Below are 13,915 nucleotides of genomic sequence, written 5' to 3'. Positions count from 1 at the left end.
ACCGGTCGGCGGGGTGACAAGGTGGATCGGCATAGGGTTCTTCCGATCCGCTTATCTCCATCCCCTTGAGATGCGTAAGGTGCTTTTTGCGTACTGGGGGGGTGAGGATCCAATCAAAATGGCTGAAACGCGCGGTACGTGATATCCCACCTCTTTTGGCTGAGAGTCAAAGTCCTCAAGTTACAAGTCTTTCTGAGGCGATTCCTAGTTACCATCTTGTACTGGGAGGAAGGTGGGGAAAAGGGTCCACAAATACCTAAAACGCACCTTACGCATCTCGAGGGGATCATCACCTTGATGTCACGAGTCCGCCAATCAAAGACCACTAGCCCATACGAATAGCCTACCCTGAAGTTGGAAGTTGGGCGAGTCCCGTTCTGCCCCTTGAGAAAAGATAAACATCATGATGAATTGATTGATTGATGACTCAAGACTGTAGAATATTCAATTACCTAGGGGATGCTGAGCTGATAGTTGCAGTACTATTGGTGGTGCTAGACATTATGAGAGTGAATGGTCATCCAGTTATTTTTACTTTCTCCAACTGGCATGCGACATGATCACCGTCCGAAATATGAATCTTGACTGCTCCCATTAGGTATGTTGCAATGGTCTCAGCCAATTACGATCAGTCACTCTCTTCCCTCACCCAAATCGAGATACGGGACTATCATGTTGCCACAAAGCTAGTGAGCGACTTAGATAGTGACCTAGTGATGGAGAGTGGTGTGGGAGCCTTCGCACAGTCAAGGAGATAACCAGGGGTAGGATTGAGCATACCTGCTGCAGCTGATCGACACAATCTACTTACTCATTCCAGTCTAGTACTACAAGATCTCTCACACTCGTAGGCTCACACTCCGCGACATGGTGGCTGGGAGAGTCCAAGTTAGAATGCCCCAACCTGGCACGCACTCTTAGCCGCCTTGGGTGCTGGGATAAGATAGAAGCCGAAGCAACCGAAGTGCTCGAGGCCAGAACCAGAGAGGTACGGGCGGTCTCGTCCTTGGGCGGTGCAATGTTACTAACCCATCCACCAAAGAGGGCGTTACCAACCAGGAACTGATGGATGTTCATATGGCCGACATCCGCAATATCTACGGATGCCCTCACTGCTCTGGCTTTGGAACGCCCCTCGCTGGGGACCTGTACGAAGCGTGCAAGAAAGAGTCTTCCATCACATTCAACTTGACCCATTCCCTCCCGAGCATCGACCCTTTTGCACCTCCCAACCATCACCACAAAGCCTGTCAACTGTGAGCCATGCCAAGTCAAAGCGGTCGCAAATTTTTTCAATAGTCGTCGTCAGGAGACTGCAAGGTAAGCTTAGGCTCCGTCGGAAAATAACACCCGTATCCTCAAATACGTGTTGGTAGCAGAAGGGTGAGACAGACTCACGCCATGGTGGCGCTGGCAGTCAAGTGATGGAGAAGAGAAGCGTTTGGCTGGCACAGCGCTGCATGAAGACAAACCAACGCAGTCTCCACTCCGTCATCGTGGTTGCCCTCTGAAAATCGGTGGTCGGCCGACGAATCAGCCCCTGGTCTTGAAGCGCACACATGCATGTGGATGACTTTCAGGCATGATGAACAGCTTCTCTCAACATCTAATTAAAGGCATGGCATATGATCAAGAGGTTTGCCAAAACGGAAAAATCGAATAGAGCATCAAGAACTTCAAAATCTTTGAAGGATACTGGAGATAACGCAACTGGGTAACAGGCTGTCTTGGAGTTCAGGGGTTACAGCACGGCGACACCCCAGCCGCTCCTTTCAGCCAGCAACACCCACAGGCTAATAGTGCTTCTAGCCCCCTCAGGCGAATGTCACTCCCAGCGAGAACAATGACACCTTACCGCCATACGGAACAAGCTTAATTATTGATCCGTGGCTGGCTGGTATATCACTCGGGTCGGCTTCAGTGGTGCCATGACATCGTCCAGCTCTTGGCTGCTCCTCTACCATGGTCCAGACTCCCAAACATTGAGCTGTTTGCTCTACCTAGAAATAGTGTCTTGGTATTGTTGGCAGCGAGTCGGTTGGTCGGTCAGTCATTGTGAAAATATTTTGAAGATCTGCATCGGCTAACCTCATTCAGGCACCCCCTGGTGAGACAAGGCAGACATCTCGCACTGGCTACCTATCAGGGTCAGCACCCCTTTTACTAGCAGGCTAGTCGAGCCGGGTCACTCTTCGGGTCTTGATTTCCGATTCTGCGGTTCTGAGCGAGAGCCGTGATGAAGACAACCTTTCAGCTCTTTCCTAGGCTCATTCTTACAAGGGCGCTTTGTCGTCTGCTTAGCATCAGGCGACTCTTCGGGCCATGTCTTGACGGCACTAGCTCACAGGGCATGCATAATTAGCTCTCTTCGCTTCCATGCTCTCAACGCTTGTTGGGCCACCGCGATGAATCAAACGGGGTATCGGCCGGGACGTCGGTGGTCGGCCGGGGGGGCATCCCTTTAGCCCCTGCGGCTGAATACGCTTATTGCCTGCCAAGCTCACTGAAAAGTGACCTGTCAAGGCTGGCTGAAGGCGCAGTTCCCAATCACAGGGCCCACGGGGCGATAGATGGATGCTGCAAGAGGTCTGACTTCGCTAAGCGATCCACTCACCTTTGTGGTTTCTTCCCTGGCGCGTGGTTTCTTATCAGGATGCCAAGACCAGCCAAGGGGTCATCAAACTCAATCGATTCCCTCCGGCTCTTCCGGCGGCTTTAACAGTACACACAACGGGGTCGACTGCGGAACCAGACTGCGGAAACATGCGCTGACGTGTCGGGGTTTTGATTGAAACTATTGAATTAATATATCAATAGTTTACGCCTCACCTGGCTTCGACAGTTGATGTTGTTCGGTCAGGCCTCTATTCGCCAAGCATGAAGGGTCTGGATGCTTCGAAGCCAACATCATGGAGCGATGGAGGAAGAGTATATAAATCAAGGAAAATGCCGTGTTTAATCAGACATCATCACTCACATAGCAACATCTTCCTCCGGCAAGACACGAGCTTCAATACAATCTATCCTCCAGGCCCAGCTCATCACGATGCGTTCCTTCATCCCCCTCGCCGCCGCTCTGGCTACCGTCTCCAACGCCCTCCCCTGCGCCGCTGAGTCCTGCCAGCTCAACGAGATCCCCTCTACCGTTGTCTGCGGCGGCAACGGCTATGTGGCCGCTACCGACACCCCGTGGTACAAGAAGTCGCAGGCCGAGGGCACCGTCGAGAAGTGCATTGATGCCTGTACGGGCGGATGCAAGGCCGTCAGCTTCGACACCCAGTACAACACTTGCTACTTCTACTTCTCCGAGGTCAGCAAGATGAAGCTGTACGGAAAGTCTACCTTCAACTACTTCGACCGCGCTTGCACCTTTGAGACGACCCCCGAGAGCATCTGTGGTGGCAATGGCTACGTCGCCGCCACGAATACCCCGTGGTACAAGAAGTCCCAGGCCGAGGGTACCATGGGCAAGTGCCTCGAGGCCTGCACGGGCGGATGCAAGGCCGTCAGCTTCGACACCCAGTACAAGACCTGCTACTTCTACGTTTCCGAGGTCACCAAGATGAAGCTCTACGGAAAGTCCAGCTTCCACTACTTTGACCGAGCCTGCAAGTTCGAGAACGTTGACCACACCGTCTGCGGCCAGCGCGGCTCGGTCGGCGAGTCCGGCCCGGAGCCTTACGATTCCAAGGTCATCTCCTCCGGTGTCAAGGATGAGTGTCTCGCGTACTGCCACAGCGATGCCAGCTGCGAATCTGTCCGCTACAGCCCGAGCGAGAAGAAGTGCTACAAGTACGACGTCGCGGTCACGGATACTGGTGTCAGCCTGGCCACCGAGGGGACTAGCTTGTGGTACGACGAGGACTGCTACAAGTGCACTGCCGTGCTCGAACCTGCCCGCAAGGCCTAAACGAACGGAGGGAAATTCGCTGGAGGTTAGGTTTTGTTTGTTGGATGAGTGTCGGTCTTGGCATAATTGCTTGTGATGCGAGCTACAGCCCTTTTGTGATGGTGCTGGGTACTGGAGTCCATTCTTCTGTACTCCTCCGTAGTATATCAATAAAAGTTGACTTTGGCCCGCAATTGAAATCTTCCAAAACATCCGGTTCACAATCTCTACACTGTGCTCTCTGATGTTGCGACTGATGCTTTCTCTGAGGCGTGAAACCCTCAATAACAGCTGTTGGTACTCCGTACTCCGTAGATAACAGGAGGCCTGGAGATCGGCCCGGCTCCCCGTGCTAAGTTTCTTTTGCACTTGACTGTTCTTTCTGTTGAGTTGCTCTGAGGCCCCCGCCCCCTGGCCTTATGCAGTCGTTTGACCAAGGTCAGTAAAAGGTAGTGGGCCTGCCATCCTGGCTGGGCTGGCCTCTAATTTAGGCGCCTCTGCATGGCAGCTCGCTAAGCGGCAGTGGCAACAGTGGCTGGCTCGGGAAACAAAACGTTACGATCGGGGCTTGGCCAGGGTATTTGCTGAGTGGATGAGGTACCGATGCCCACACGTTGGAAGAACTTCCATGGCACACTATCTGAGAGGCCATGCCTGATGACTTATTAAGGCAAATGCCTTGGGAATATGGGGAATTACAGGACGACGCCATGGTCAGTTGTTAGCCCGTCGTCAGCAGAGACGCTCCTCCACTGAGGATCGTGGGGGTGGGTGGCTGGGGTCGGCCGCTGACGCTAATGGCTTGTTTAGTTCGTTTTAGAGGCGGCGCCTCAGAGAGTAATCTCCGCAACCTTGCGCCTCAACATCCACAATATGCCTCATTATCCGTCTACATTCAGGTGTTATCGTTCGTAGCATTTTTGATGGATATCATCAGCAATGGACTCACCCAGTGGTTCTCTTGTAAAGCGGGCGAGGCCGTCGGTCTACAAGCCATTGAACTTGACCGACTGATATAAATACCTAGCGCAATTGGGTCAATCTGGTGTGTGAATGCTGTTTGATGCTGTATCTGGACTACACGTGTTCACTCAACGTCCGGGACAAGCGCCTCAATCGTCAAGCAGAGCGCAGGCCGACACATGGATTTGTCTGATGCTGAAGCCCTCTCCACCAAGGTAGGAGATCAACCAAGACGCAGAAACACGAGATGAAACTGCCACTGCCGGGGCTTCAGGCAAGTCTGAGCCTCCAATCGAGTGCTAGCAGCGTGGAGTCTTTGATCACCCATTATCACGTAGCACCATCTGCTATTTTGTTGAGACATTTTGCTGTTCTGTCTCCGCCACAGTTTCACATAGCAATTGAATCAACCCTGTGTTCAAACTGTAACCAGGCCCTGCTTTTGTTTCTCGTAACAAGCATCGCGAATCTCGGTCATAGTAGAAGCCACCTTCATTAGGAGCCTTGACGATCTGATTAACCCAGCACCGGGCCTGCAGGTGCCGGGAATATTGGTATATAGATTTCAGCTGGGAGAGAGGAGGGAATGATATGGATATCGCGCTTCTTTGATAATGTTGGTGCTGTCTTTCCCTTTATCAACCAACCAATTATTCTAGAGAGCATTTGATAAGACACAGGGGATGAAGACGGCCACCAAGCGGGTATTTAATCATGCTACTCAAGCTTTGCTAAGCAAATTCATTTTCCAGGCCACACAAGATGCTACTGCTGTGGAGCCAGTTTGCCGCCAAACTCGAGTCGGTTGGTCTCAAGGACGTTGTTCCATCTGATCCATCTTGCAGAAGCTGGCCACGAGTCACCAGATCAAACACTCCTTCTTCTAAGTATTTACCAGTAAAATAGTTAGCACTGAACTAAAAGCTAGACAGCACATGCCCTAGCTGTCCAGGCATCATACCAGCTTAGCATCCATGCTCATTCATCATACGAGTACCTGACGCTTCCCGAGAGAGAGCTGCGTTTAAGCTTCTGGGTCGCTACGCGTTCCATGCACTACATGTTAACACCCCAGTTCAAGCGCAAGCACACCATGATATACTATGAACATGCTTTATGCATCAATACCTGTAGCCGGGGTGCAAGTTGGCTACGAGACACGTGATCGGATCGTGGACCCCCTCATTTGATGCTCTTCGTCACGGCTTGGAGCCTTATTGAAGATAGATCGGCTGCCACTGTTTAGCCCTGGTGGTGAGAATGCGATCGTTATACACAAGGTATCGTGACCTACTCAGAAAAACAGCATTTCGATAAGGCAACTGCAGAAAGAAGAAAACGAAAAGTGGTTCCGTAGGCCATTAGCTCGTTTGCCCCTGGAACACCAACAACCAAATTGAGTCATGTCGCAGCAAAGGGCAGGAGTTTACCAGGGTTCATATTAATGGCCTTTCAGGACTCCGGGTGGAAGTTGTTGACCGCATTGCTCAGGGACTTTTTTAAGTGACCAATGTTAGGCATGTAAGCGAAGGCTGATTATTACAAAAAGAAGAGACGATAGAGTCAAAAAATCCGTCGTACAACTAGGGACATCCCCTTCAGGTTATCAGCACTATGAAAACGTGAGCTGGCTAGGAAGATTTAGGGATATGAGATAGGGGTAGAAAGGGTAGACATAGTGTATGGAGCTCGATAGGCTTCCAGCAGTGGTAGGGCCACCTTTTCTAACTTCGAGTGTACGGGGATGATCAAATACTACTTGGTCGAGCTGACCAGCTTTCTACACCATCATGAGGTCACCAGACAGCAAGAATCGACACAAGGATTGCCCCCAGCACCAAGTAATTTCCAGTCTCCAACATCGCTCCTGCATTCTTGGAGCTGGACTCCGTAGCCTTGCCCTTACTCTCTGAAGAGCTTTCAGTAGGGATTGACGTAGACTTACTCCCACTGGAATCCCCCTTGCTTCCAGAACCGGCTTTATCAGCAGCGGCTGTGATGGTATAGACAACGCCATCACCTCCATTGGTGTATGTGAATATATGACCGCTTGCTGGAGCTGTGACTGTGCCTGGACCGTTATTCAAGGTAGCTGTACCGGTCTTGAGCGAATCATCGGGCTTGTAAAAGGTGCTAACGCCATCCAGCGAGAACGAGAGATCGGAACGACAATCATAGGTATCCATGTACTTTCCGCACGTATCGAATTGGACGTTCAATTGTGTCTCGAGCTGGGAAATTTCGTCGAGTCCGGCGAACTTGGGATCCGTGTCAGGACAGATCTCGACAATACTAGCGAGTGTTAGTAGTGTTTGAAACTCGGAGTGAATTCGTGCTTGCCTTGAAAGAGCTCCACTGATTTCACAACAGGAGCAGCCTTGCATTCGCTGCAGGTTGCTTCCCGCATCGGCAGAATCGGAATCGTCCGAACACGTTTCCGTTTGTTGAATGGCGTCGTGAATGGCGAGATAAACCTTGCCAAGATTGCACGAACATGAGCTGGGGGCCTGCTTCGGAGCAGGAAAGTATGGGACGGGGAGTTTCGCGATTGGGCAGTTCTGGAGGTAAGAGACGATGTACTCCTGATAGTCGCATTCCCAGACTTTATTCCAACAGAAAGCGGCGAAGCAGTTGTAGTTGTTGACGTAGTCTTGACAGCCACACGCGAGAATTTCCTTTTGGCTGTCATCTCGATGAGCCTGATTGATGCAGCTTGTTGTCTTCTTGTTCGCAGAATTTTGGCAACTCTCGAATCCTGCTGCATCGGCACAACCCGTACTCTTTAGGCTCACATCTGCAGCCGTGGCTAGCACACCGAAGCCGAGGAGCAAAACGGGATGTGCTTGTACCATGTTGGCGAACTCGAATCGGGGGAGGGCGGATGAAATGGGGATCGAGGCTCGCGGGTTGAGCATGGGCTCTGCAGCAATTAATATAACTGAACAGTGCGGCTGAGCTTTGGATGGCCAACTGGGCTGGCGATGGAGGTCCAAGGATCAAGCACATCAGCAGCCTCGAAGCTTCACCAGATTCGGTTACCTTTACCGCATCTCATTCCGTCACATACGGGCGGCAATTATCCCTACTGGTTCCAGAGCCGCGAATGAAGCCCGGAGTTGTCGTGTTGAAAAGTCCGGGGCCGAGATATCCGGAATCTGCCTCGTTTAGAACTGAAGGTGCAGGACACTAATGCCTTTTAGTCCGGTGTTGATATTGGGCCCCATAACCGCCGTGCCGCAATTCCGGGCAGACAAGTATGCGGTATCGAATCCGGACCGACGATTCATACTCTAGCTGAGACTCTAATTACTGGAAAATCTATGTTTAGTCCAAAGGGTAGAGACAGAGGGGCTGATGTGGATGAAGAGGTCGAGTTAGTGATCAAGGTGGGTGGAGAGAAACGTGACAATTCCGAGCTGGGAACAAAACAGCAGCATCGTGTCCGCAGCTGGCAGAAGGTTAAAGAACTACGTCAAGGGAAACATTTAAATAAATTTCTATAAAGATGTTCTGATTTTTTTTTAAACTAAAAAGCAATGCGAATGCTAATAGAATTTAAATTATATCCTGCTTACCTATATAACAACTTTAGTTATACATTAACCTAGATGTGTGATTCATTAGACGGTCCTGCATGGTGGTTAACTCATCTTACTCGCTAGGATCAAAAATAGTTCCTCTCCAACGATGGTCTGCCTGGAGCACATACTCAGGCTTGCACGAGTAAGGCAGCAGAGAAGGCACCATGTTGTGCTTGGCTGGTAGGTGCTGTCTGAGTAGATGAACTTTGTCGAACCGTTTGTCACAGCAAGGCGGCAGGAGACCGCCTGATATGACGATATATGGATAGGCAGAAGAGTTAAGCCAGACGACGTTTCAAGTCTGGGAACAAGGGCAATTCATGTCCGTCCTTCAGCCTTGCTAACCCAGAGAGATTCTAGTTGGCATAAACGGCGCCAGATTTCTTCACTTTAGCTGACACAGAAGACGCTTCGTCGGAAAATACCTCGCCAATGAGCGAATTCGAAGTTGACTCGCAGAACGGCAGTGGAACCAACTTACACCGAGCGGACAAGGAAGGGAGGGTCAACCCCATCTAACCCTGGTTGTTTTTGTGGCCGCTTTTTCGTAGTTAGACGGTAGGACATGTGAATTTCAACTGGGGAATCTTAGATTAGACACTATGCAATAGCCCCTAGTGTGGCAGACGCTCCCGTCAAGCGTACGACGTGGGGAGCGATTTCCACTCTTCGGGCCCACCTGTGAAGAGACTTGTTGGGAACTTGGTAAATACTCGGAACGGGAGTGGAGGGAATTTTAGTAAGAGGCAACTGGACTATAAAATCAGCCGGAGGGCAAATCACAGTCTATAACTAGATCAATTTCTTTCCACTGTATAGAACTCCCATGCCAATCTTCAAAGCACTATAATGTCTCAAGCGAAAGTTGCACTCGTCACAGCTGCCAGCAGTGGGCTCGGCGCCGCCATTGCCCGCATGTTAGCCGTTGACCTCGGCATGAATGTGGTTATCAACTTCAACAGCAACGCATCGCGTGCAGAACACCTTGTGAAAAGCATACAAGACGAATCCAATGCAACGCACACTAAAGGTCGAGTATCGATTCAATCCATACAAGCGGACATGTGCGACAAGTCCCAAGTCAAATCTCTCGTCACAAATGCAGCCGCTAGGTTTGGAGGTCGCCTAGATGTCGTCATCTCCAACGTCGGATGGACTCGCATGCGTAATTTTTCAGACTTGGAAGACAATATCGATGAGGACGATTGGGACCGCTGCTTCACTGCCAACGTGAAAAGTCATCTGTGGCTCTTCCATGCGGCAAAGAAGTATCTCGAAGAAAGCAACTTGCGAGACGCTGGAGCTGCGGCGTTTGTAAGCACAGCTAGTTTGGCGGGAGTCAAACCCAGCGGGAGCAGTGTGGTAATTTGCCCTACTTCTTAACCGGTATGACTAATGGCTGATTGCTCCTGGTACGCTCTCGTAGCCTTACGCAGTGACGAAGTCGGCACAGATTCACCTTGGCAGGTGTCTCGCTACTCTAGCAGCTCCGTCTATAAGAGTCAACACCATATCTCCTGGAATTCTACTCACGGTCAGTCCGGTCCTGTTGCAAGTGATACGCACAATTACTCACATATCCAGGAATGGGGCCTTTCGTTCCCACCTCAGCGGCTTGAACTTGCTCGGAAATCCAACAAGCTGGATCGATTTGCTACGGTAGAGGATGTTATACAGCAAGTCAAAGTCTTTGTGGTGTCTAAGTCGGTCACTGGTCAGAATGCCATTATTGATGCAGGCTTCACCCTTTGACGAGTATACAAATACGGTTACGGGTGGAGGGAGGTCTTTGATCGAAAGGTATTGAAGGTGCAGTCAAGACTGAAGGCAGGATAAGTGTAGATGCAATAGTTGAAGTAGATAGCGATACTCTGGGGGGACAGGCTGCCATTTCTACCCTCTTCAAGAAGAGAGAAACTGGCTTCATTAGATTTGGCTGTCATTGAAGACTACTGGATTATGATCTGAATCAAAAGGGTTTGCTCAATAGCTGCCTAATATCGAGACACACGTACACCTTCACGCTTGATGTTCGCCTTCTCACTCCAAGGCAGGGTCATCTCATACAGGTTGGGATGTGTGTAGTTCCTCCTCTATGATACTCGGGGTGACTGTTGCTTACAGCCATTGCCGAATCTCACTGGTGAAGTTGCCGGATGAAAGTGGGTTGAGGAATGAGCCCCCTAGTGCTAGTGCAATAGGGGAGGGCCGCCCACATTTCCGATCCCCTCCCCCTCAAAGCCGACCAGGCCACACAGAGCCGATAGACCTGGGCGACACAACGACGAGATACAGACATTCCTGAAGTTGATGAGAATAGGCAATAACAATAAAAGAAGAAGATCCTGTATCCTTGTCTACATGATAACATCGTGAAAATTCACAAACACTCCCTAATCTGGCTAGTTACCCTCTTATCACGCCAAAGCCATCATGACCCGTACATACGTTAAACGACCCGCTGCTTCTGGTGCATCTAGGCCCAAAACAAACGGATCACCGGTTGATGTAGCGGGAATAGTGAAAGGAGTGATCGACACCGTTCGTCAGCAGGGCGACGGCGCTGTTCGTCGATACAGCGAGCAGTTCGACAAATGGTCTCCTGTCAGCTTCGAGCTATCCAAGAAGGATATCGAGCAAGTCATGGCCGAGCTCCCGGAGCAGGTGATCCAAGACATCAAAACGGTTCAGGCAAATGTGCGGAAATTTGCCGAGGCCCAGAAGGACTCACTGAAGGAATTTGAACTCGAAATGGCCCCTGGCGTCGTGCTAGGCCAGAAGAACAATCCGATTGACTCAGTCGGCGCGTGAGTTCTCTTGGCCGCCCACTCGCTGACCAAGGTGCATTGGGACTGACTGTTGAGACAGATATATCCCGGGCGGGCGGTATCCATTGCTAGCTTCCGCACACATGACTATCCTGACCGCCAAGGTAGCTGGTGTGAGGAACGTCGTAGCCTGTACGCCCCCAGCCGCAGGCAAGCTTCCTCTGGCAACAGTCGCTGCCATGCATCTCGCAGGAGCAGACCAGATATTCATTCTCGGCGGCATCCAGGCTATCGCAGCCATGGCCGTCGGAACTGAGACAATTCCAAAAGTGGACTTTATCGCTGGCCCAGGGAATGCCTTTGTTGCTGAAGCCAAGAGGCAGTTGTTTGGCGAGATCGGCATCGACCTCTTCGCTGGACCGACCGAGGTGCTGATTGTCGCTGACGATACGGCTGATCCCTACACCGTCGCCACAGATCTCCTCAGTCAAGCTGAGCACGGGCCGGACACGCCAGCTGTTCTGATAACCACGTCGGAGGATCTAGCCAAGCGTACTATAGAGTACTGCGACCAACAGTTGGCCACTTTGAAGACGGCAGCGGTGGCCAGTGTTTCATGGCAGAACTTTGGTGAGGTGATTGTCACTGACACCATCGATGAAGCTTATCAAGTTGCCGATGAGTTCGCCTCAGAGCATGTTCAAATCCTCACAGCAAACCCCAGAGACGCCCTCACCAAGATGCAGCATTATGGCGCTCTTTTTCTCGGGCCTATGACTTGTGTCTCGTTCGGTGACAAGGTGGGCAGACACCCCGACACCTTTCAGCTACTCTCTCATCATACTGATGTCTTTCACATAGTGCATCGGAACCAACCATGTTCTGCCTACCAAGCATGCAGCTAGGTATACTGGAGGGCTATGGGTGGGCAAGTTTCTCCGTACCGTCACCTACCAGGAGGTCACATCTGCCGAAGAGAGTGGCAAGCTTGGTCGCCTTTGTGGCAGAGCTGCTAGAGTAGAGCTTTTTGAGGGTCATGCGAGATCGGGGGACATCCGCGCAAGCCTGTACCTAAAGGATAAGTTTGACTGGGTCAAACCATAGGAAGATTGGGTTCAATAAATAATGGGGTGTTCCATTCAGAAAGAGAATTTTTTATACATCACTCTCTAGCTATTTTATCTCGGTTTGCCTATGATTACATCGATCGCCACGAAATGTTAGTGACCTAGGCCTCTCCTAAGGTGACGATGCCGTTAAAGATCTATACTTAAATCAACTACTCCTGGAACTTAACTAAAATTGCAAGCTGTAACTCAAATGTCTCGTATCTATGTTGGGAAGTGCATGGCAAATGTGCATTGTGACTTTCACTCTTCTCTCCATATGCCAAATAATCAATGTAGGGGAGAGCATGTTGACTGACAGCCTCTCACGCACCCCCACGAAGCTTGCCTAACAATTGTAGCTTGCCTGGAAGCACGGGCGAGGTGTCGAGCGAGTCTTCTTCCACTACTCGAAAGTCCTGCATTCGGAACTATGCCTCGCCCGCCTCGGAATGTGGACTCGTTCCCGCGGGGGATCAGAAGGATGGCCGAGTGTGGGCAAGCCTCGACTGCCCATCGGCCCCCTGAAACCACGCGGAATTACCGGTTTCCCGTACCATCTTTGGGGTATTTCAGTGGCATCTGGATCTGGGCTGGAAGCATTCTGGCCATGCACGTTAGTTACCCCTTTTGGATCAAAGTCTTCAAACACAATGGCCTCATCAGAGAATACGCGCAAGGATATCAGACCAATCCAGCGGTTCATCACCACGCACACATCCGATGGCAAGACTACCTTTTCTGATGCCATATCAGAAGAGGCCCCCTTTCAGACTCTTCCTGACAACGTCGACTTTGCGCTCTGCTACGCCACGGACCAGTTTCCCGTCACGCTAGAAAATGGCCGAGACATCGACACGTACCAACATTATACCCAGAATCTACCTGGTATAACCATCCCATCGGGCACTGTCTTGAGAGTAGTAGACATGCCCCCAGGTGCATTGTCTCCGATGCATCGCACTATCAGCCTGGATTTTGGAACCGTTCTTGAAGGCGAAGTCGACTTGATCCTGGACTCCGGGGAAAAGCGGACGATGAAGAGGGGCGATATTTCCGTCCAGAGAGGAACAAACCACGCTTGGAAGAATAGGAGTGACACGTCATGGGCAAGAATGTTGTATGTTTTACAACCGGCTGAGCGTCTGGTAATTGGGGGCAAGGAAATGATGGACAACTCGACGGACACAATTCCGGGGTATGACAGGGATTGAAACGTAGACAAAGGTTATCATAGGTTGATAGACAGCAAATTTGTTGCCCAATCTTGAGCTGCCTTTTTTGGTCATCATGGAGGCTTTGCTGCTCGCAAACGTTCTTAATTATCTTGGCTTACAATCAAGTCTTTGGAAACATACTCTCCATAGAATGTGTCTTTGCTGTAAGGGCCATAAGTCACCAACACTAGCACTTTTTCACCCTGCTCTGTAGATTGCGGGCGATAGACATTGCACCTCACGAGCCCCTTGCTTGACTAGAGCGTTATTGTTGCATTCTGCTCATACACATAAGGGAACGAATCAGTGTTCACGGTGTGTGGATCGTGGCGGATTTCTGTCGGCATGTTTGTTGAACCTTGGAGCAAAGCATCTACAGTACGGAACTTGA

At 50.8% G+C, this 13,915-nt stretch overlaps 5 protein-coding genes across 5 annotated transcripts; 4 read left to right on the top strand and 1 right to left on the bottom strand.

Moving 5' to 3' along the window:
* Positions 1-3,046: 3,046 nt before the first annotated feature.
* Positions 3,047-3,910, top strand: NCS54_00891500 (Apple domain-containing protein; the record flags this gene model as incomplete). Its single annotated transcript, XM_053154280.1, has 1 exon — positions 3,047-3,910. The coding sequence occupies one exon, from the start codon at positions 3,047-3,049 to the stop codon at positions 3,908-3,910; it is 864 nt and encodes a 287-aa protein (XP_053010255.1).
* Positions 3,911-6,648: 2,738 nt separating this feature from the next.
* Positions 6,649-7,704, bottom strand: NCS54_00891400 (Hypothetical protein; the record flags this gene model as incomplete). Its single annotated transcript, XM_053154279.1, has 1 exon — positions 6,649-7,704. One exon carries the CDS (start codon positions 7,702-7,704, stop codon positions 6,649-6,651), a length of 1,056 nt encoding a protein of 351 aa, XP_053010254.1.
* A 1,578-nt stretch (positions 7,705-9,282) lies between these two features.
* Positions 9,283-10,185, top strand: NCS54_00891300 (Hypothetical protein; the record flags this gene model as incomplete). Its single annotated transcript, XM_053154278.1, has 3 exons — positions 9,283-9,747; positions 9,860-9,967; positions 10,018-10,185. The coding sequence occupies 3 exons, from the start codon at positions 9,283-9,285 to the stop codon at positions 10,183-10,185; spliced, it is 741 nt and encodes a 246-aa protein (XP_053010253.1).
* Positions 10,186-10,866: 681 nt separating this feature from the next.
* NCS54_00891200 (Histidinol dehydrogenase) lies at positions 10,867-12,305 on the top strand (the record flags this gene model as incomplete). Its single annotated transcript, XM_053154277.1, has 3 exons — positions 10,867-11,240; positions 11,302-12,001; positions 12,063-12,305. The coding sequence occupies 3 exons, from the start codon at positions 10,867-10,869 to the stop codon at positions 12,303-12,305; spliced, it is 1,317 nt and encodes a 438-aa protein (XP_053010252.1).
* Positions 12,306-12,960: 655 nt separating this feature from the next.
* On the top strand, positions 12,961-13,521 carry NCS54_00891100 (Cupin-2 domain-containing protein; the record flags this gene model as incomplete). The annotated part of the gene is made up of 1 exon (XM_053154276.1): positions 12,961-13,521. One exon carries the CDS (start codon positions 12,961-12,963, stop codon positions 13,519-13,521), a length of 561 nt encoding a protein of 186 aa, XP_053010251.1.
* Positions 13,522-13,915: the final 394 nt, after the last annotated feature.

Source organism: Fusarium falciforme, chromosome 7 (genome assembly GCF_026873545.1).
Source record: "Fusarium falciforme chromosome 7, complete sequence".
Lineage (NCBI taxonomy): Eukaryota > Fungi > Ascomycota > Sordariomycetes > Hypocreales > Nectriaceae > Fusarium > Fusarium falciforme.
The sequence above is the reverse complement of the archived record's forward strand: the minus strand, read 5'-3'. Positions and strand labels throughout refer to the sequence as shown.